The sequence below is a fragment of the Panulirus ornatus genome, chromosome 44, assembly GCF_036320965.1.
Source record: "Panulirus ornatus isolate Po-2019 chromosome 44, ASM3632096v1, whole genome shotgun sequence".
Classification (NCBI taxonomy): domain Eukaryota; kingdom Metazoa; phylum Arthropoda; class Malacostraca; order Decapoda; family Palinuridae; genus Panulirus; species Panulirus ornatus.
The window spans coordinates 8,769,672-8,793,720 of NC_092267.1; the positions used below are offsets into that span (position 1 = coordinate 8,769,672).

Below are 24,049 nucleotides of genomic sequence, written 5' to 3' on the forward strand. Positions count from 1 at the left end.
TACGTCATCGTCTTGATGTAGGAGAGATGGTGTTTGTGTGTGTATGTGATCGGAGGTGTGGCCCAAGCTCGAGCTGCTTGGAGTAGATAGGGTCGTGGTTCATACCAGGACTCACTCTCTCGTAGAAACTGACCCGTGGGATGATGATAGATGATTGCATCAATGTATCACTCTGGGATTAGGGTATGAATGTGGTAGGAGGTATGATAATGGAAGCTGGAGGCTCGATGGTCTAGAGTAAGAACGGAAGGATGATGAAAGAGAAGATAGGATGAAAAAAACGAACATAGTTGACGAGGGAGGTAAAACTAAAGGGAAAAAAAAGAGATATAAAAAAACTAAAAGAATGCTATGTAAAACTAAAGGAAAAAAATATAGAAAAACTAAAAGAATGCTGAAGAAATTTGGCTGTTGTTTTGTTGACATAGTTTTTGAGCCACAAAGGTATGATTTTGTTCTGTGAAGAAATTATTTATTGGAAGCTCCAGTTTTTTCGTAATGTTTTCCTTTATATTAACAAACATCAATAGTAATGGTGTGTCATTTTACCAAACATCAATTCCTATGATGCATTTTGTAAAGCCTTTCGATAAATTAACTTTGAAAACATCAGTTCAGATGATGTGTGTGTGTGTATATAGCAGTAAACATCGCCTTTTATTGATGTATTGATTTATCAAACATCAGCTTGATAACAATGTTTGATGTTAGTGTTAATTTATGAACATCGACTTTGATAATATCCTGATTCCTTAAGCATCAAGTGTAATGATGTTTTAATTCATTATACATTAACATCCTACCTGTGTGGAGAAACACCAGCCTACTGTGTCACATGATTACTGTGTGGCCATCAGCAACATAAGGGTGGGCCGTTTTGATACCTGTGTCTTTCCCTTACACCTCGAAATTATACATTGATATCCTACCTGTATGGAGAAATAACAGCAACTGTGTCACATGGTTACTGTGTATCCATCAGCAACTTAAGGGTGGGCCGTTTTGATACCTGTTTCTTTCCCTTACACCTCGAAGCTTTGGAACTCTCCACCCTCTCGTGTCTTACCCAGTAACTGTGACCTGGTGCTTGTTAAAAGACAGGTTTTTTCCCACTACCTCCGAAATTCGTAAATACTTTCCCTTATCTGTCCTTTTTTTTCCCTCTCATAATCACTTCTATATTTCAATTCAGGCCGGGCCTTGATGTGGACTTTCCTCCGTGTTTGGAGCCTTCAAAAAAAAGGTGGGAATTAACGGATCAATTATACTAACATTGATCTCTGCCAGTAAAGAGATTAATGTTGAGAGGATGTATGAAAGAAAAATCTATTTTTTTCTCTCTCTACTTGGTCGTACAGAATAAAAGGGATTTATTTAAGAGGATTTTGACTGATATGCACCGGAGCCAAGGGATCGCAGTATCAGTAGGAAAAGAGTTTGTTTAAAAACGACTAAAGGCATGACGGACGCATTTAAAAACGACCAAAGGCATGACGGACGCATTTAAAAACGACTAAAGGCACGACGGACGCATCTCTCACTCACTACACAGCTTTATGCAATCGAGACTTAATTTGCATACGACGTGTTTAATGGTGTTGCCAGAGCGGGGCGGGTCGTGCGCACCGCCAACAGAGGGGTGGGGGGGAGGGGGGGATGGCGTCTGTTGGTTGGGCGAGCCGTTTGTGAATGCAGGCGGTCCTGTTGTGACCCCCCCCCCTCCCTGTTAACAGGGGCTGTTGGAAAAGGGGGGGGGGAGGGGGAGAGGGGAGGGAATTGATAATTACGACACGAAAATCTCTCTCTCTCTCTCTCTCTCTCTCTCTCTCTCTCTCTCTCTCTCTCTCTCTCTCTCTCTCTCTCTCTCTCTCACTGCACTTTGTATGACACTTCGCTGGCTAAGTGGTGTATCGAACGCTGCTCTCTTGGAAAGGCCGCGAGTTCGATTTCAAGATTTTTTTTTTTTTTTCAAAAAGAAGGAACAGAGAAGGGAGCCAGGTGAGGATATTCCCTCAAAGGCCCAGTCCTCTGTTCTTAACGCTACCTCGCTAACGCGGGAAATGGCGAATAGTATGAAAGAAAGAAAAGATATATTTGTGTGTGTTGTGTGTGTGTGTGTGTGTGTGTGTGTGTGTGTGTGTGTGTGTGTTTGTTTAGTGCTTCAAAACATGCTACTGAATTATGTAAATTTGACCTAAGAAAATTTTGGGTAATTAACCTTTGTGTTATATACACATGAAATTCCAGAACACATATGATTTATCCTTAGTGTATGAGACCAAAATGTATGTTTGCATATGTAGTTATATTATGTAGTTATATGATGTAGTTATATTATGCAGTTATATTGTGTAGTTTTATTATGTAGTTATATTATGTAGTTATGTAGTTATATTATGTAATTATGTAGTTATATCATGTAGTTATGTACTTATATTATGTAGTTATGTAGTTATATTATGTAGTTATGTAGTTATATTATGTAGTTATGTAGTTACATCATGTAGTTATATTATGTAGTTATATTATGTAGTTATGTAGTTACATCATGTAGTTATATTATTGAGTGTACAGCCAGTTCCTTCTTGTCTGGGTTTGTCTGATGTTCAACTCTCGCTCCAGAGTGTTACATTATGTAGTTATATCATGTAGTTATATTATGTAATTATGTGATTATATTATGTAGTTATATTATTGAGTGTACAGCCAGTTCCTTCTTGTCTGGGTTTGTCTGATGTTCAACTCTCGCTCCAGAGTGTTACATTAATTTCCTGAATGTAATCTGTCACGAACGTGTGTGAGGCTAATGTAATCCTACATAATCCCCAGTGAATCCCGACGCTGTAGTGGGGGATTTACGGGGAAAACACTGCACTGAGAAGAGAGAGAGAGAGAGAGAGAGAGAGAGAGAGAGAGAGAGAGAGAGAGAGAGAGAGAGAGAGAGAGACTGATACAGAGAGACAGAGATGGAGAGAGAGAGAGAGAGAGAGAGAGAGAGAGAGAGAGAGAGAGAGAGAGAGAGAGAGAGAGACTGATACAGAGACACAGAGATGGAGATAGATAGATAGATAGAGAGAGAGAGAGAGAGAGAGAGAGAGAGAGAGAGAGAGAGAGAGAGAGAGACTGATACAGAGAGACAGAGATGGAGATAGAGATAGAGAGAGAGAGAGAGAGAGAGAGAGAGAGAGAGAGAGAGAGAGAGAGAGAGAGAGAGAGAGAGAGAGAGACTGATACAGAGACACAGAGATGGAGATAGAGACAGAGATATAGATAGATAGATAGATAGAGAGAGAGAGAGAGAGAGAGAGAGAGAGAGAGAGAGAGAGAGAGAGAGAGAGAGAGAGAGAATGACTGATACAGAGAGAGAGAGAGAGAGAGAGAGAGAGAGAGAGAGAGAGAGAGAGAGAGAGAGAGAGAGAGAGAGAGAGAGAGTGTCTGGTTTGGAAGCACTCGTTCCTCTCCACCCTATACGATGGACACTGTGACACTGGCAGAACTAGGCCATCATTTGATGACTGGTTGGTTAGAAAAAAAAGATACGTTGATAAAAAGAAAACGAAAGTGGTTTTGTTAACTCAGAGGGTTTGATAAAGTGCAAGAGACATCTTGGGTTTAATGAAAAGCATTGCCAATCTTTTTATCAGGGTTTAATGGGTTGATATGGAGGTCAGGGTTTGATAAAACATTGTACTAATCTTTATCAGGGTTTAATGGGTTGATATGAAGGTCAGGGTTTGATAAAACATAGTACCAATCTTTTTATCAGGGTTTAATGGGTTGATATGGAGGTCAGGGTTTGATAAAACACAGTACTAATCTTTATCAGGGTTTAATGGGTAGATACGGAGGTCAGGGTTTAATAAAACACTGTACCAATCTTTATTAGGGTTTAATGGGTTGATACGGAGGTCAGGGTTTAATGAAACACAGTACCAATCTTTATCATGGTTTAATGGGTAGATACGGGGGTCAGGGTTTGATAAAACAGTGTACCAATCTTTATCAGGGTTTAATGGGTAGATACGGAGGTTAGGGTTTTAATAAAACACAGTACCAATCTTTATCATGGTTTAAGATGGTTTGATGAATGTAGGTCGGGGTTTAACGGGACAGTGTACAGCTGGACCAGGGTTTAATCTAACACAGTGGGAACAAAACAAGATGGTTTATAACACAGCTGATTCTGCGCCTGCGTGGAATTGAACGCCCATATACACATTGAAATGTATATAGCGAGTGCGTTTTATAACATCACCATGGCTATACGTATATCAAAAGTGATATATATATATATCTATGTTCACCAGAATACTTTTGTATATAGACGAAGCGTTATATAGGCAAATTATACAGGCAAAAGGCCATTATATGATGATAGAGTGATAATTGATCGTTAACGAAGTTACCCAGTGGTAATACGTTTATTTATTTATTTTTTAGTTTCCAAACTCATTATGGCTGTTGACATATGTGGAGTTATGGGATTTAGGCCGGGGGATTTCTCACTAAATCCATCCTGACCATAGGATTATATCGAGTGTAAATACTGTGTCCAGTAGGATTTATTGGGATTTATATAATGGTGGTGGATTACCCCCCTGCTTGTTAGAGATTTACGAACGGATTTACGAACGCTGGACGAGGCTGAGAAGGGAGATGAATTGAAGGGATTTACCTGGCCCTTCCTCAAGTGGAGGCGAAGTGTGAAGTAAAGGGGTCATTACGAAGAATTCATCAGACAACCAGCACTTGATCCAGGTCAAGGGTCATCGGTAAATGTACGTAATTACCTGAGTGTCACAGATGTTTGCGAAACAATTAATGGCACAGCGGACTCGCCTCGCGTTATGACGCACCTTTATCCAATTACGACTAATTTGCATATGACGTGTTGATGATATTGCCACAGCGGCAGCGCTCTAGGCCTTGCCAACAGCGCATGGCGTCCGTAACAAAGCTCTAGGCCTTGCCAACAGCGCATGATGTCTGTGACAACGCTCCGGCCCTTGCCAGCAGCGCATGGTGTCCGTAACAACGCTCGGGCCTTGCCAACAGCGCATGGTGTCCGTGACAACGCTCCGGGCCTTGCCAACAGCGCATGGTGTACGTGACAACACTCCAGGCCTTGCCAGCAGCGCATGGTGTCCGTGACAACGCTCCGGTCCTTGCCAGCAGTGCATGGTGTCCGTGACAACGCTCCGGGCCTTGCCAACAGCGCATGGTGTCCGTGACAACGCTCCGGGCCTTGCCAACAGCGCATGGTGTACGTGACAACACTCCTGGCCTTGCCAGCAGCGCATGGTGTCCGTGACAACGCTCCGGTCCTTGCCAGCAGTGCATGGTGTCCGTGACAACGCTCTGGGCCTTGCCATCAGCGCATGGTGTCCGTGACAACATTCCGGGCCTTGCCAACAGCGTATGGTGTCCGTAACAACGCTCTAGGCCTTGCCAACAGCGCATGGTGTCCGTGACAACATTCCAGGCCTTGCCAACAGCGCATGGTGTCCGTGACAACGCTCCAGGCCTTGCCAACAGCGCATAGTGTCCGTGACAACATTCCAGGCCTTGCCAGCAGCGCATGGCGTCCGTGACAACGCTCCGGGTCTTGCCAACAGCGCATGGCGTCCGTGACAACGCTCCGGGTCTTGCCAACAGCGCATGGTGTCCGTAACAACGCTCTAGGCCTTGCCAACAGCGCATGGTGTACGTGACAACACTCCGGGCCTTGCCAACAGCGCATGGTGTCCGTGACAACGCTCTGGGCCTTGCCAACAGCGCATGGTGTCCGTGACAACATTCCAGGCCTTGCCAGCAGCGCATGGCGTCCGTGACAACACCCCTGAGCCTTGCCATCAGCGCATAGTGTCCGTGACAACATTCCAGGCCTTGCCAGCAGCGCATGGTGTCCGTGACAACACCCCTGAGCCTTGCCAACAGCGCATGGTGTCCGTGACAACACCCCTGAGCCTTACCAAGAGTGCATGATGGTGTCCGTGACAACACTCCTGGCAGTGCCAACAGTACATTAAACCCGTTTGTTTGGCGAGGTGGTTTAGTGGCAGTGGTTTTGTTGTTGACCCATGTTTACGGGGGGGAGGGGGGTGTTTAGGGTGTGGTGGAAGGGGGGGGGGGTGACGTGGCAGAGTCAGATATTAGAAATTAAAAAATGAATCTGTTTCGTTTCTTGTGTCTTCATTTCTCCGGTCCCGCTCGTTCGTTCGTGTGTGTGTGTGTGTGTGTGTGTGTGTGTGTGTGTGTCGCTATTTTCCACAGTGTCAGATAACACTTGACGTATGTAATGTTTGGCGTCCGCTGTGATAGTTGATGACCCCTGGTAATTACCACACCGGGAAAGGTCATTAACCCGATACACTGTCATTAATAACATCACCAGTGGTAATTCGATATATATATATATATATATATATATATATATATATATATATATGTTGGAAAGGATCACAATTTTGCGCGTGATCAAGATACTCCTGTGAGTCCACGGGGAAGATGAAACACGATAAGTTCCCAAGTGCACTTTCGTGTAATAATCACATCATCAGGGGAGACACAAGAGAGAAATATAACAGTCAGTTGATATACAACGAAGAGACGAAGCTACGACGCCATTTGGTAAACATGTGATTGGACAATCGCATGTTTACCAAATGACGTCCTAGCTTCGTCTCTTCGTTGTACATCAACTGACTTACATTTCTCTCTTGTGTCTCCCCTGATGATGTGATTATTACACGAAAGTGCACTTGGGAACTTATCGTTATTCATTTTCCCCGTGTGTGTGTGTGTGTGTGTGTGTTCAGCTGTTCTGTCTCCCACACACACACACGAAGTTCTCCATATTTTTTTTTAGGGTAACACGGTTGATCTGTTCATTGCGAACCAGCCGCGGCTTCTCGCTGGCGATGGAATAACTCGTTTCATACAGTTCTATCGTTATCGCTGTGTTATCGTTGTGGTACGATAGCTATCGCTCTGTTATCGTTGTGGTACGGTCGTTATCGCTGTGTTATCGTTGTGGTACGATACCCCTTGTTACGAGTTGCATGACTTGAGCTATTATTTGTGTCTGATGTGCCACAATGGGTTGTCTCCCATCAGGTAGATAACGATAGGTCACCTGCTGTAAGTTCCGAGATTTCCGCCCTTGTTGGATGCTCATTGCACTCCCCTTATATCCCTAGTCTTCCCCCCGGCACACAGTCTCTCTCCCCACTCTTCACTTACCCTAATCATTCTTTCTCCTCTCGTCTCTCGCCTCATTTCTCTCCCTTCTCCCCGGCTCAGATTCCCGTAATGATGATAACAATAGTCCAATAGACTTCACTCAGAAAATATTCCCCCATCCCACGCACTCAAACCCCACCACACACACACACACACACACACACACACACACACCCCACTACCACCCTTTGTTGCCATCGGATCTTCCATTAACTTCTTTCTCCTCACATGTGAATGGCCGTCCCTCACAGTTTACGTTATTCTTAACAGATGGTTGTCGTCCGCTTCCACCTCCTCCTCCTCCTGCAGGTGGTGGTTGTGGGGGGCGGCGTGGGCGTGTGTGAGAGTGTGGGTGTGGTGTGTGTGACTACACCACTCCACCTCTGCACCCATTTCTCCTAGCTTTGCTCTCATCTCTGGTATCATTCCGCGCATATGTATGATAGAAAAAAGCCACAGTGGCCTCACATAGCCCTTGTGTGTGTGTAGGTGTGTGTGTGTGTGTGTGTGTGTGTGGGTGGGGTGAGGGGGTGTAGAGCAATCTGGATCAAACCGGATTCAAGTTCGTCTTTATTTTGAAAACCCGCACCGCCACCACGAACGCCAGCAACATATGTTCTTGGCGGTGTGTCTTCCCTTAAAGCGAGTTTCTCCACGCCTGGCTTCCCCTGGGTTTTTTTTTTTTCTTTTTCTTTGTCTCTTCCGTAAAGACTTCAAGACACAATTACGTTTTTCTTTTGTAAAAAAATATAGTAGAAAATGGGATGTGTGTGTGTGTTGGTTCGTTTCGTTTATGACTTGCTTTTAGAAGACTCCTGAGAGTTGAGGTTGGCCCCAGACTCTCCCGGGGAAAAGTTTTGGAACGTACCCAAGCCCACGTCTGTGGATATACACTATTGCTTCTCTGGAGGAAGAGCAGAAGTTGCCACGCAAGTTACTATAGGTGGAAATCTTGCCAATACATAGAATATATATATATATATATATATATATATATATATATATATATATATATATATATATATATATATATATCCCTGGGGATAGGGGAGAAAGAATACTTCCCACGTATTCCCTGCGTGTCGTAGAAGGCGACTAAAAGGGAAGGGAGCGGGGGGCTGGAAATCCTCCCCTCTCGTTTTTTTTTTTTTTTTCTTAATTTTCCAAAAGAAGGAACAGAGAAGGGGGCCAGGTGAGGGTATTCCCTCAAAGGCCCAGTCCTCTGTTCTTAACGCTACCTCGCTATCGCGGGAAATGGCGAATAGTATGAAAAAAAAAAAAAAAAAAATATATATATATATATATATATATATATATATATATATATATATATATATATATATATATAATGAAAGCATTTGTATTGGGACGAAAACGCGCCACAGCCCTGAATAATTACTTAGTTTAGTTGGAAATGAATATCAGATATGAGTGTGCGCTCGGGTCATGTAATCAAAAACTTAAAAAATGTTTTTCTTTTTTTCAAATTATTTTGACAACATAGATTATCCAGCCGGGAGGCAGTCGTCACAGGTCGAGTGTGACCTGATGCGAGTTAAGTTGTGTATGTCTGCAGGAAAATGGCTTGCATCACTTTGGGGAGAGGAGATGTGGCATGTGAGATGTGACGGAGGAGGAGGGTGAATATGTGAGATGTGACGGAGGAGGGTAGATATGTGAGATGTGACGGAGGAGGGTATGTGAGAGGTGGAGGGTAAATATATGAGATATGACGGAGGAGGGTAAATATGTCATATGTGATGGATTAGGGTAAATATGTGAGATGTGATGGAGTAGGGTAAATATGTGAGATGTGATGGAGGAGAGTAAATATGTCATATGTGATGGAGTAGGGTAAATATGTGAGATGTGACGGAGGAGGGTAAATATGTGAGATGTGACGGAGGAGGGTAAATATGTCATATGTGATGGAGTAGGGTAAATATGTGAGATGTGATGGAGTAGGGTAAATATGTGAGATGTGACGGAGGAGGGTAAATATGTGAGATGTGACGGAGGAGGGTAAATATGTCATATGTGATGGAGTAGGGTAAATATGTGAGATGTGATGGAGTAGGGTAAATATGTGAGATGTGATGGAGGAGAGTAAATATGTCATATGTGATGGAGTAGGGTAAATATGTGAGATGTGACGGAGGAGGGTAAATATGTCATATGTGATGGAGGAGGGTAAATATGTGAGATGTGACGGTGGAGGGTAAATATATGAGCTATGACGGAGGAGGGTAAATATGGCATATGTGATGGAGTAGGGTAAATACGTGAGTTGTGACGGAGGGGGGTAAATATGTGAGATGTGACGGAGGAGGGTAAATATGTGAGATGTGACGGAGGAGGGTAAATATGTGAGAGGTGACGGAGGGGGGGATAGATATGTGAGATGTGACGGAGGAGGGTAAATATGTGAATATGATGCGATATATCGTAAATGGCTTGACTCTTAAACCCAGAGGGGGTTACATAGTGGGCGGAAGTACGGTCGTGTTTACAGGCTAAAAATGACGTGATGGAGTCCCGTCAAAGGGGCTGTGTACCCTCATATATTCCAGATAGGATTGAACTCCATTAGAGGCTGCACGGTATAGCCGAAGGGCCGTAGTAGATGATCCAGCCCTTTAGGAAGCGAATTGAATAGCATTACCGACGTCGTTTTGTTTACATTCACGAAAAAACGGGACTCCATTTTGGTATGGTCGTCAGGAAAGTCAAAACTGTGTCTTATTTCGTCTGACTGTAAAGTTGATTTTACCGGCTCCAGGCCTTTAAGCCGCTAGGGGTTATTTGAGGCCAGAAGATGCTATAAAGAGCCTCAAGTCGACATTTCTTTAAACGTCTTCGTCAGACGTTTAAAGGTATTTCAAAGTTCATATACGCGCTCACTACATGTACGCCCCTTGTGACACTCCAAGTCATTATAACTAACTAAAAATGATATCTGTAATATGTAGAGCAGATATTTCTAACTAAAATTGATATCTGCAATATGTAAGGCAGATATTTAATGAAACTTAACTTCGGATATCTTTCATGATATCGTAAAGTCAGCTTCAGATATCTGTCATGATATGGTAAAGTGAACTTCAAATACCTCTCATGATATCGCAAAGTCAGTTTCAGATATCCTTCATGTTATCGTAACTTTAACTTCGGATATATTTCGTGCCATCGTAATGTTCAACGTCAGATATCTTTCACATCATCTTATCTTTAACCTGGACATTATCATATCAGGAAGACGCAGAAAGTAATCAGTAATCAATATCTTCAGGTAACATTTTATAAACTTTACGATTTGTCCTTCATTTCGAAGATAAATTTTTTCATTGGTCACGAAACATATTAGAATTTTTACATGCATTGGTTACACGAACCTAAATACCTAATTCTTATTAACCTGAAAATAAGTTGGTTAATGATATATCTTCTTAGTTTACCCTTTAAGTCAAAGTGTTTACATCGTTTTCTGTGGATAATGACGAGGGGTAGGAAAGGGTGTGAGGGGGGAACTATGTGATAATGGCCCTTTCTTCCATTTTCGCATTGACATTCGTTTTGGGAAGTGGACGCTCATGTTTTCGGTTCCTTCACGCAGTTCGCTGTGATCATAGACTTACCTGATGAGAGATTGGTCTGTTATTATATGGGTTGGACCCAGGCCGTGACCCATTGCAACACAATCGACTTAGCGATTGTGGAAGAAAACCGTCGAAGACCCATGAGCACCCCCATTTTTTATGAAGCCTCAGCAGCGCACAGGAGGCTAGTAGCAACGTTCACTGGGCAAGGCCACAGGTCAAGCGGTGTGATGATATCGTCTGTATCTTGCTGTATGTCTATATGTCCCTGTGAGGGCAAATGAGGGGTTGCGTGTTCAGTGTCTATTATATGTTGATGCGGTGTAGATGATGCTGGGACAGATAGATGGTATCAAGGTGCCAGATTAGAAAGCGTAACTCGTGCATGCATCGGGGGTGTAGTTTCAGGTATTTATGTCCGGTGGAGATGGGGTTTGTTCTTCTAAATCCGATTTAATCCTTGTTTGTTCTTCTAAATCCGATTTAAACCTTGTAGATGATGCTGATAGATTCGTCCTCCCCATTGACTTGGGTCTTTCTGTCACTCCTACATATTATTCCCAGACCTCATTCAAAGAGTAATATGGCCGACTGCACCACACCAAAACAAGACACTTATTATCCACCCTCCTGTAATCACCACACCAGCTCAGAGAATCAATTGCAAATGGTTAACCATCTGACCATTTTGTATCTTAATGATATGGAAACTTTAATGTCAAAATCCATTTTGTGAAGATTGTCTAGTCTCAAGCCCGTACACATTGCTTATTCTTTCCCTTTTCAGTCTCAAAAATATTGATATCTGTTGGGGGGGGGGGGGGTCGGATTTTTATATTCCATCTAATTTGTTTTATCTTAAATGAAATTTAGTTGCATAGTTCCATGAAAGTATCATCAAGCAATCTTGCGTGACAAAAAAAAAAAAAAAAATAGATGGTGGAAGAAATAAAATGTCACTTAAGGAAACGTCGAACTTTTAATTTACATAAATATATTACAAATAAATATAACACATAGTGTACACTATTTTTCTGCAATTGTAAGACACACACGACCACACAGGTCATTCTCTGCCACAACAATACCAGGAAACCACGTTGAGGTCAGCCCTTCCAGCATTTCCTGGAAGTCGCATTGAGGGCATCCTTTCCAGTATTCTCCTGGCAGGTGAAGTTCACAAATGGACATCCTCTTCTTTTGCCTCCCTCATGTAAATTCGTGTCTTTCCCCCCACCCACAATCCAGCCAGACCCGATTAGCGGCAGATTAGCCTCAGAATCTCCGGCTGTCATGCGAATCCTCCTCCAGGACCCCAAGCCTCCCTTCCTCCAAGCGTTCCAAGAGTTCCTGGTCGTTGATGTGGCTCGTGTCTGGAAAAGGCCGACCCACTACAGTTGAGGGCCTTTCCAGCGCCTGAGACTGCGTAGAAAGGCCTTGGCCTGCTTGTTGTTCCTGCTGCTGCTGCTGCTTCTGCTGCTGCTGCTGCTGCTGCTGCTGTTTCTTAGGGACCAGGAACGAAAAGAAAGCCTGGTCGTCCCTGAAGACCTCTTTGCACTGGGGTCCCTCCACCATGTTGCGAGGGAGGCACTTCTCATGGCACTCACGGAGGGTTCGATAACTGGAGACCAGACCTTCCTTCCCGCAGCCACCGTACAGGAAACAGTCACACTGGCTCGTCTTCGTGTTGAAGTAGTACCTGAAGGAAGCACAGGAGTGAAGAGTGAACATTTACAGTACAGTTTGCGGCCATAATCACCCTCGTTGTAACGCCACTGTACATGCATGATTAGCTCGTAATTGCAGTGCATTTTGCAGCTATGATATCAGTGTATAACTGGTATAGAGACGTAATTAATGAATGGATAATGTTAGATGTATTTGATTAGAAGTTTACCGAGTATGAAACTGCTGATAGTATTTTCCCAAACCAGGTATATGAAGGAAACAGAAATACCATTCGTGGTTAACATGTAACTTCAAGGTAACGTTCGTTTGACGGCTTCCACAAATGGGAGTTCACGAATCCAGTCAAAGGAGATGTTAGAGTTTCATCAGTCTATAGTAAATGAAATTTTATTTCTTCTCACGTTCGTAATTTCGTTCCGTCAGCGACAAAAATTATACCACACAAGCCCCTGTTTTTGTTAATCAGTTTGGGAAAGTACTATTGTCTGGCAGATGTTGGAAAGTCGTATAGAATTTAACCCTCATAATCTCTATTCCAAGAGACAGACCAGATCAACTCTTTACAATTCAAAAATCTGAGCTTAATTAAAACCTACAGCACGGGCCTTGTCTCCTATACAAACAGATCAGAGGCCATAGCAAAGATATAAATTCCATAAAATCCCTTTCCAATAAATCACTGTTTCTAGGAACCGGGCGGATGGGATTGAATCCACAAAATAAATTCTCTTTAAAGTACGAAGAGTGTTTGCTGTGTTGGCAAAGGTTCTACAAAGGGGTTATTGGGTCGAGTGTTTTCAGTAGACCAATGATCCCTTTCTAAGAACTGCTGTGAAAACGTCATAATCAAATACTTTGCGACCTTCTTTTTTTTTTTCGTTGTCAATGGTCGACAAAGCCCGATCAGAATAATCATATCCCTAGTTGTGGCCAGCTTAGGTGACGGGTGCAATGAATAGTGAAGAGATTCGTGTGAGTTCCTACGATGTCTGTAGGATTGGATCTTAAAGGTTGCAGAAAGAGAGACAGACTGGGAAAACAAAAGAAGAATGCGAATGCCTTATATCCGCTGTTTGTAGAAACAGGAAGGTATCACAAAGGTCATTCTTCGTGTGGCTGGTCTCCACACATAAACTATGGGAAGCAGCAGCCATCCACATCGACAAAACCCCCCTTCCAAGAGTCCAAGCTCACGAAAGCGGCGACCGAAAGAATACTCTTAGAACAGAGAAAGAGCCGCGTCAGAGCTGGAAAAAAAGAGAGGGTCATGGCTGGAAGGGGGACGACAGGAATGGTGATGAGGCGAGGTGTTCCCTGATTTCACTCCAGTTACGAGAGAGAGAGAGAGAGAGAGAGATGGTGGAAGCACCGCCACTTCACACACATGCAAGCGGTACTTTGCACTGGGACAAACGAGACCTTCCCGAGATACGAGATGGAAGATCGCAAGGGAAATTTTTTTACGGCACCAGTACCACGTTCATGGAATCTGAGAAGCCGAGTTTCTCATGTCCATTCCATGGGGTTTTCCAGGAGAGGGATGGATGGTGTAGTTATGCCCAGCTTGTTCAAGCTGTTACAGTGATATACTCCAGTGTTTTGATAGTTAACAATGAGAAACGAGTTAATAGAAAAGAAAAGAGATAGAGAAACAGGGAGACATTGCGTTTTAGCACAGTTGAATCTAACCCAAAGTGACCCATACGGGGGAAAGGTGGACTAAATATCTTCTTTTTCTTCACTCACTGAAGATTAACCTACGTACATCCTGAACCATCACGAGATTAACCTACGTACATCCTGAACCATCACGAGATACTAGAACGTCACGCAGACTCACCTGGGAAAGGCTGCCCGACACTCCCCGGGGGAGGGCATTATCTCACACGAAGGATGTCGACCCTCCGGGACGACTCTTGATCCAGAGAAACCACCGGCTTTCTGGGCACTTTCTTGGCCTACTGGAGTCCTCTGGGTCCCCGCTTGTTGACGTGGACTTTGTGGGCTCACTGGAATCCTCTGAGTCGTTCCAGGTTGTTGACGTGGACTTTGTGGGCTCACTGGAATCCTCTGAGTCATTCCAGGTTGTTGACGTGGACTTTGTGGGCTCACTGGAATCCTCTGAGTCGTTCCAGGTTGTTGACGTGGGCTTTGTGGGCTCACTGGAATCCTCTGAGTCATTCCAGGTTGTTGACGTGGGCTTTGTGGGCTCACTGGAATCCTCTGAGTCGTTCCAGGTTGTTGACGTGGACTTTGTGGGCTCACTGGAATCCTCTGGGGCGTTCCAGGTTGTTGACGTGGACTTTGTGGGCTCACTGGAATCCTCTGAGTCGTTCCAGGTTGTTGACGTGGACTTTGTGGGCTCACTGGAATCCTCTGGGGCGTTCCAGGTTGTTGCTGAGGCCTCCGTTGTTTGAACACTGGAGTGGCCTGCACTGCAGCTGGTTGTTCAGGATTCTGTTGGCTCGCTGGAATCCTCTGTGTTCCCGCTGGTTGCTTAGGTCTCTGTTGTTGGATCACTGGCGTCCTCTGCGTTCCAGCTGGGTCTCGTTGGACCACTGGGGTCCTCTGCGTTCCAGCTGGGTCTCGTTGGACCACTGGGGTCCTCTGCGTTCCAGCTGGCTCTGGTTGGACCACTGGAGCCCTCTGCGTTCCAGCTGGCTCTCGGTGGACCACTGGGGTGTTCCGGGTTCCAGTTGGTAGCCGAGGACCTCCTTGGTTCGCCAGGTTGCCTGGAAGGCTTCCAGAACCCTGCTGGGGACCTTGGCGTTGACCGTTGGCTATCAGGTCCTTCAGCGCGAAGACATTGCCCTCGGGGACTGTCTGCATGAGAGCCCAGGGTCGGTCGTAGACGATCTGCGTCTCTGCCAACCCCAGCAGCGCCACCAGCAGGAGAATACTGCTCCTAACTTCCATTTTCATCTGTTGGAAAAATGGCAAAACGTTAGTTACTTCATTATTATCATCAATGTTCCTTCAAGAGTGTTGCGCTACAATCAGGAGCAGCACCACCACCACATAAAAGAGGGGTATTTAGTATTTAGTGAATCATTCAGGTCTGGTCATGTACGACAATGGTAATTGAATTATTCACAAGAGAAATATATGTTAATCCTTGGCATGGATGTTATTTACAGAATGTGAAGTTAATTTACATTGTGATTGCATTTACAGAGTGTGAATTTAATTTACAGTGTGACTGTCATTTACAGAGTGTGAAGTTGATTTACATTGTAATTGCATTTACAGAGTGTGAAGTTAATTTACATTGTGACTGTCATTTACAGAATCGATAATGGTTGTTGATGAGTTTACGATAGACCGGTAAAAGGAATAGTTTACCATCACAAACCATAATGATAACCTTTAACCGACATGATCTAGTCACGTTTGATGGGGAGTGGCATAATTAGCGAGTGGCATAATTAGCGACAAGATGAATCTCAGCTTCAAAGAAAACGTCTCGTACAACTAATTTGAATGAAGGGAGAAAAATATACATTAAAACATTAGAATCAGGGAGAAATTTTTTTTTACAAACTTGAAGATCTTGAATTATAATTATTATTATTATTATTATTATTATTATTATTATTATTATTCATTTAATCGGTTACATATTTTCAACCTCATTCGATGATCAAAATTATATATATTGGAAAGGATCACAATTTTGCGCGTGATCAAGATATTCCTATGAGTCCACGGGGAAAATGAAACACAAGTTCCCAAGTGCACTTTCGTGTGATAATCACATCATCAGGGGAGATACAAGAGGGAAATATACTTCAGTTATATATATATATATATATATATATATATATATATATATATATATATATATATATATAAAAGGGAAATAGATCTTTAGTACTTCAGACAATTCAGTTTATCGAAACCTTGTAATACACTACAAGGCTCACGGTCGAGATTATCCTCAACAGGTGTCAAATGCTCACTAAATTCCAGCGCTGGACACAGTAAACACAGACCCGCCCGGTCACCGTCTTGCCTGCCACTACGCTAGACCAGGAACAGAGAGAGAGAGAGAGAGAGAGAGAGAGAGAGAGAGGAGAGAGAGAGAGAGAGAGAGAGAGAGAGAGAGAGAGAGAGAGAGAGAGAGAGAGAGAATGTTACCTTGAGCTGCGTGTGAGAGAAAAAAAAACTTTTTTCATCTTTTTTTTCTTTAAATAATGGAACTTTATAAATAAGGCATCCTGTGTGGCAGTGATGAAGTACAATCTGACGTCACAGAGAGAGAGAGAGAGAGAGAGAGAGAGAGAGAGAGAGAGAGAGAGAGAGAGAGAGAGAGAGAGAGAAACATGAACACATACAACTCACTGCTTGACGAGGGAATCTAGTCCTTGATGGTACGTATACCAGGGGCGATAACTGTTCAACTCTCATCTCTTTAACTTATGACCTTGCGTGTCCAGCGACGGCCTCTGTCACAATGGTAGACTTCCTAAGTATTATTACGACATTGTAAGATGCAGTGAAACGAGCCACTGATTTCGACTCGCCTTCTGGTCCACTAAAGTATATAAGTACACCATTTAACAACGCCTTAACTAACTACGTACACTCCAACACAAAATGTCGTTTCACAACCTGGTCATTAAAAGTGTTTCATACCGACAATTTTGCACAAGCGTTGGGGTTTCATGGTAACGCTAGGTAGTGCGACTTCAAGCAAAAAGATAGATAAAAAAATTTTCTTCATTTGCTCCCATGTTAGAAAAGTGATATGATACAGGAAGCGGCTATGTTCCCAGTCTCCCCCCAGATGCGCTTCGGCCACCGAAAAAAAAAAACCGGTTTTCTAACATGAAGGAAATACGTGGGTAGCATATTCTTACTCTTACCCCAACGGATACTAATCGCTTGGACAGATTAACGGCTCTTGAGATGTAGCAAAGACACCAGTTCACTTGAAGCAACAAGTGACAGCTAAATCAATAGAGGAGACAGCCCTTAACCATAACTGGATATTGTGTCTTGTATGTTTAATCTATTCTGTAAATTAAAGCAATCCTTTGAATATACATATATATATATATATATATATATATATATATATATATATATATATATATATATATATATATATATATATATATCTTTCTTTTAAACTATTCGCCATTTCCCGCGTTAGCGAGGTAGCGTTAAGAACAGAGGACTGGGCCTTTTTTGGAATATCCTCACCTGGCCCCCTTCTCTGTTCCTTCTTTTGGAAAATTAAAAAAAAAAAAAACGAGAGGGGAGGATTTCCAGCCCCCCGCTCCCTCCCATTTTAGTCGCCTTCTACAACACGCAGGGAATACGTGGGAAGTATTCTTAATCCCCTATCCCCAGGGATAATATATATATATATATATATATATATATATATATATATATATATATATATATATATATATATATGTATATAATGAATAACGGGTCATATTTGCCAGTTGTGTAATGGCTGACACACAAATACTCCTAGATTCCAACATGTCTGTCTCGCTCGCTCCATCTACCCCCACCGCTTCTTTCTGTTGGCATTTAAAATTCACTCGAGGAGATCAAGGGAGAGAGAGAGAAAAAAAAAAAAACGTTGTCCCACTGTGGCTGGCAATCCCCACCAAGCTACGTTGCACCATAAAGTAGTTATGACTGCGCTACAACCTTCTGGGTGGAAACGAGAAGAAAAAGTAATTCAATGTTTTCCTTGAGTTCGGGAATGGTTACAAGTTTTTATCCTGACTCGACAGACGACACTAAATTCCCGAGTATTACTTACAGAATCTCCTAAGGTACAATTATAATTATAAAAAAAAAAAAAAGACGCATATTAAACTCTTTCGAAGACTGTTTTCAAAATCGAACCTCAGAAATTCGAATATATTTACTCCAATAACGGGGTTAGCTTTATGTATTGTCCCTACCTTCATATATATATATATATATATATATATATATATATATATATATATATATATATATATATATATATATATTGCAATATAAGTTTTTTCCCTTTTTTGGATAGAGTAATTGCCTGCTAACATGGATCCTGGGCCAGAAACTGTTACATACAAGTTAAAAAATAATACTGGATTGTGTAGGTGAATATATTCATTTTCAAACGGGATCTGTTCACGCTTGCGATGACGCTCAGTGAAGGGAAACAGGATTTGAATCCTCTCGTGGCCTTTACAGTTGCCAAGAGAAGTGCCACCATTCACCCAACGTCATATTCGAAACACTTTTGAACTTAATAACAGAGCAGAGGTACGTCAACTTGATCAGGAACTACTACATTAACCAGAGCCATGTTGGCTTACATACGGTGGTATCTGGTCAGGGGCTCTACTGGGGGAAGAACAATATAATTGCCCTCTTAACAATGATGTCATACGGGAAACGGGCCTTATCATGGTGACTTGACTACACCTGGAATGTCTCCTCGTCCTTTGAATATTAATATGAAATGGTGTATTCAACAGAGACGACCGCATGAGTAAAAATAACAATAGTGTCTCCCGATACTTCAGCATTACTCACAATGAATGCACAGTTGTTATTCATGAATAAATAAATATTCTGTGGCCTGTATGAGGTTTATTTTATATTCTCCGTTGGATCCGTTGGCATAAAAGTTAGATATCTTACAACCAACAAATATTTGCTCCTTAAAAATGTCCAGACTTTAAATTACGCCGTCAAATAATATTCATTGCATAGCTTTGATTTCTACATTTTTCCACCGTTCACTGTGTATATATATATATATAATAATTTTCCAGTTCACAGCACAATGTGCTCTTTCGTAAAGGCAAAATCCGGGTTAAGACTTAGTGAGGAACTCACAGTAAAATCGAGATTTTAAAGAATGAATCTCCCGTCGCCTCTAAGGGCATAGCCAGCCACCCCGTCCTTGATCGCGACGCACACACACACGGTAACGCAGGTGGTGCGCAGCAGCCCCTTCTCCTCTTGGATGCAGGAATCTCTTCTACACTGGTCGTTTTATATCGTCTCTCTTCCTTCGCCAACACAATTCCCCCACCGGTACTCACCCCTTGTATCCCGAGACGGTAGACGAAGGCGGCGACGACTGGAGGAGCGAACGAACAAGGCGCGTGTGTGGATTCTCCACACTGACTCGATCCACGTCTAGCCGACCAGCGGCTTAAACCCTGCCATGGCGGGCAGATCCCTGGGAATACCAGACCTCTAGCAGCGGCGCTGCCTCGGAGCCCTCGCCTCCTCCTTTTCCTACATTACCGAGACTTACAATCTACTAAGCTGTCTTCATCAAAGCTTATTGAACAACCTGTCGTAGATAAGTGACGAGTATCAAGTTGGATAACAGGAATATAAGCGAAAAAGGGTCCATCATGAGAAAAATAAATACGTTGCGTTTTGCCTGGAGCATGTTGGAGGTGGGTGAGGAGGGGTTGCCAGCGGCTGCCATATCTGTGTGATATAGTTTCATGGGTTTGTGGTTTGAGTTATTATTTAATCGTTCGGAAATCCTGCCATTTTTTTTTTCTTTTTTTACTGTAAATACGGTCGCTTTATGGATCTGAAACTACCTTTAATTTCATGGACGTCACGTACAAATATACATATAGATGTATTTACCATACACTCTGCTTGCGTTATTTCTTATTCTTGGAATTTTCTGGGGAAGGATAAGTTAATTCTTTGGCATTTTAGTAGATTTGAAGATCTGTTTGTGACAGAAAAATCTTAGAAGTGTCCTCACAACAACATAAGGAAAAAATATTATCTAGACTGGCAAGAAATTCACCTTTGTTCATCGTTTATGTAATATTTGATGTATTCATAATATTCGTCTCCAGTAGATGCCGAATAATACATAAGAATATCTGCTTTCTCTTATCATTACGCTAATATAAGATTCTTCTGAGACACGCACGTAAATGACCTGCGAAGTTATCTTTCATCGTTAGAATTTACGGTTTGGATTTTATTAAAACTAAGTGTTAGACTTGAATATAATTTTCCTTAGCATACAATTTACCTATAAGTTTATTTCATATATTACATTATTTTCATTTTTATTTTTTTAACCTTTGCTTCCCGTACCTTCTTCTGTAATAGATTTTAGAATTAGATTTTCTTTCTTGTTCTCTAATTCGGTTCCTATATTTCATTTATTTATCTTACGCGTTAGAATATTTAGATTTTCTTCTTGTTCTCTAATTCGGTTCTTATATTTCATTTATTTATCTTACGCGTTAGAATATTTAGATTTTTCTTCTTGTTCTCTTATTCGGTTCCTATATTTCATTTATTTATCTTACGCGTTAGAATATTTAGATTTTTCTTCTTGTTCTCTAATTCGGTTCTTATATTTCATTTATTTATCTTACGCGTTAGAATATTTAGATTTTTCTTCTTGTTCTCTAATTCGGTTCTTATATTTCATTTATTTATCTTACGCGTTAGAATATTTAGATTTTTCTTCTTGTTCTCTAATTCGGTTCTTATATTTCATTTATTTATCTTACGCGTTAGAATATTTAGATTTTTCTTCTTGTTCTCTAATTCGGTTCTTATATTTCATTTATTTATCTTACGCGTTAGAATATTTAGGTTTTCCTTCTTGTTCTCTAATTCGGTTCTTATATTTCATTTATTTATCTTACGCGTTCGTCAAGAAACTCACTCATATCCGTTCCCGGTGAGCGTTGCTCGTGTACATTTCCGGCCCCATTTCTTTAAGAGTGTTTCTAATGTATTTTGTATTCACACGAAAAAGGTAATGACTAATTAGACCTCTAAGCACGCACGCACGCACGTGCACTCAACCACGCATACGCTCATACGCTCATACTCGCCTGTACATATTTGCATTTTTTTCATCGTACTGCAGTAATTGGAAATCAAGTATTTTGCTTTGTTCTCCTCTGAATACATTAAGAAGAAAGGAAAAAAAAAACACCGTTCATCCACAGGTATGACGTCATGTGATCTACATATTCATCACTGAGAATTTTAGGAATATATATATATATATATATATATATATATATATATATATATATATATATATATGGAAGCGGAAGTGGATCATAGGGTGGGGGAGGGGGCGAAAATTCTGGGAGCCTTGAAGAATGTTTGGAAGTCGAGAACATTATCTCGGAAAGCAAAAATGGGTATGTTTGAAGAAATAGTGGTTCCAACAATGTTGTATGGTTGCGAGTGGGCTATGGATAGAGTTGTGCGCAGGAGGATGGATGTGCTGGAAATGAGATGTTTGAGGACAATGTGTGGTGTGAGGTGGTTTGATCGAGTAAGTAACGTAAGGGTAAGAGAGATGTGTGGAAATAAAAAGAGCGTGGTTGAGAGAGCAGAAGAGGGTGTTTTGAAATGGTTTGGGCACATGGAGAGAATGAGTGAGGAAAGATTGACCAAGAGGATATATGTGTCGGAGGTGGAGGGAACGAGGAGAAGAGGGAGACCAAATTGGAGGTGGAAAGATGGAGTGAAAAAGATTTTGTGTGATCGGGGCCAGAACATGCAGGAGGGTGAAAGGAGGGCAAGGAATAGAGTGAATTGGAGCGATGTGGTGTACCGGGGTTGACGTGCTGTCAGTGGATTGAATCAAGGCATGTGAAGCGTCTGGGGTAAACCATGGAAAGCTGTGTAGGTATGTATATTTGCGTGTGTGGACGTATGTATATACATGTGTATGGGGGTGGGTTGGGCCATTTCTTTCGTCTGTTTCCTTGCGCTACCTCGCAAACGCGGGAGACAGCGAAAAAAAAAAAAAAAAAAAAATATATATATATATATATATATATATATATATATATATATATATATATATATATATATATATATATATATATATAATGCTCACATGAGCGTTTTTATTTTTATTTTTTTTATTTTTTTTTTTTTTTACGGGGACGATCAGGATACAATTAGACGTGTCAGAAGCCGGGAATATCACTTGGGTATGTCGTCAGGCTTACTGTAGCTGAGGTAGCGAACGCGCCCACCAAAACCACACAACCCAAACGCACCCACTCCCTCCCCCTTTCCTGTAGTTACGAGGTCTTTTGCTCGCTTTTGCCTTGTTTTGCCTCGTTAGGGTTGTCATGTATCCTAATGCTCTTTTGTGTGATGACCCACTTGTTATTACTTAGGTGCGCGTATGCAGAGGGAGGGAGTTCAACACTTGTAGGGCCCCACATATCTGTAAATTACCTATTTGTACAGTACGGGGAGGGAGTTCTACATTCGTGGGGGGCCCAATATGTCTGTGATTACCTGTCTGTACAGTGTAGAGAGTGAGTTCAGCACTCGTAGGGCTACACCTGTCTGTAATTACCTATTTTTGTAATACAGGGAGGGAGTTCTACACTCGTAGAGCTCCATATGTCTGCAATTACCTATTTGTACAATGCAGAGAGTGAGTTCTACACTCGTGGGGCCACACCTGTGTGTAATTGAATATTTGTACAGTACGGGGAGGGAGTTCTAAACTCGTGGGGGACCCCATCTCTTAAACTTTTTCTTTCATTTAGTATCCTATAACTATATATACTTCCGTCTTCTGTCCACAGTTCCCCGTTTCATCACTCAGTTTTAAGCTGTTCATGAACACGAGTCTGTGTGTGTGTGTGTGTGTGTGTGTGTGTGTGTGTGTCATGACACAGGAAACCCACCCTTGCTGCATCCTAGTTGACAACTCCCACACATTTTCTAGTGGCGAAGGACAAATACAGAGAATGGCTTGCTCCATTGTACGAGTGAATGACAGCTCCCCCACCGGCAGAGTGTGTGTGTGTGTGTGTGTGTGTATGTGTGTGTGTGTGTGTGTGTGTGTGTGTGTGTGTGTGTGTGTGTGTTTGTGTGTGTGTGTGTGTTTGTGTGTGTGTGTATAAACTTCGTTAACAAGCGTGTCATGCTCGAAGCGGCTATGACAGTGGGGGGGGAGGGGTTCCTCTTCATGGCACGTCGCTCCCCCTTCCACAAGGAACGAATCAAAGCTTCAAACACAACGCGCCGAACCCCATCCCGAAGCTTCGTGCTTCCCCCCAAACTCGTGTATGAACTGAAGCAGCTGACCCGCAGAGGCCAAATCACACACTAAGTACTATGTGACTTAGCCCCACTGACATTACACACACACACACACACACACACACACTGCAACATCACATTCACAACACGTTCGAAATGCGATCCACGGAAGGTTAAGTTGTTGTACGCTTACTACAATGTTAATTAACACCTAAATGCTTCACCTCACCTTGCCACCTTCCCTGACCAGCACGACCCATGCATGGGGTAGGTTGCCTCATCCAGCATGACCCATGCAATGGGGTAGGTTGCCTCATCCTGCATGACCCATGCAATGGGGTAGGTTGCCTCATCCAGCATGACCCATGCATGGGGTAGGTTGCCTCATCCTGCATGACCCATGCATGGGGTAGGTTGCCTCATCCAGCACGACCCATGCATGGGGTAGGTTGCCTCATCCAGCATGACCCATG

At 42.4% G+C, this 24,049-nt stretch overlaps 2 protein-coding genes across 5 annotated transcripts in view; one reads left to right on the forward strand and one right to left on the reverse strand.

The window, feature by feature from the left end:
• Positions 1–24,049, forward strand: part of Hpr1 (THO complex 1-like protein Hpr1) — a 189,037-nt gene that overhangs the window by 51,767 nt on the left and 113,221 nt on the right. The window lies entirely within an intron of this gene.
• Positions 11,799–19,749, reverse strand: LOC139762721 (uncharacterized). Its single transcript, XM_071687751.1, has 3 exons — positions 19,592–19,749; positions 14,368–15,449; positions 11,799–12,537 (listed from the first exon to the last, which is right to left on the reverse strand). The coding sequence occupies exons 2-3, from the start codon at positions 15,447–15,449 to the stop codon at positions 12,114–12,116; spliced, it is 1,506 nt and encodes a 501-aa protein (XP_071543852.1). The 5' UTR covers positions 19,592–19,749; the 3' UTR covers positions 11,799–12,113.

Coding starts and splice junctions, on each gene's coding strand:
- LOC139762721 (XM_071687751.1), bottom strand. CDS start 15,449: ATGAAAATGGAAGTTAGGAGCAGTATTCTCCTGCTGGTGGCGCTGCTG. Junction 12,538..14,367: donor TGTCGGGCAGCCTTTCCCAG/GTGAGTCTGCGT, acceptor TGCTTCCTTCAG/GTACTACTTCAACACGAAGA.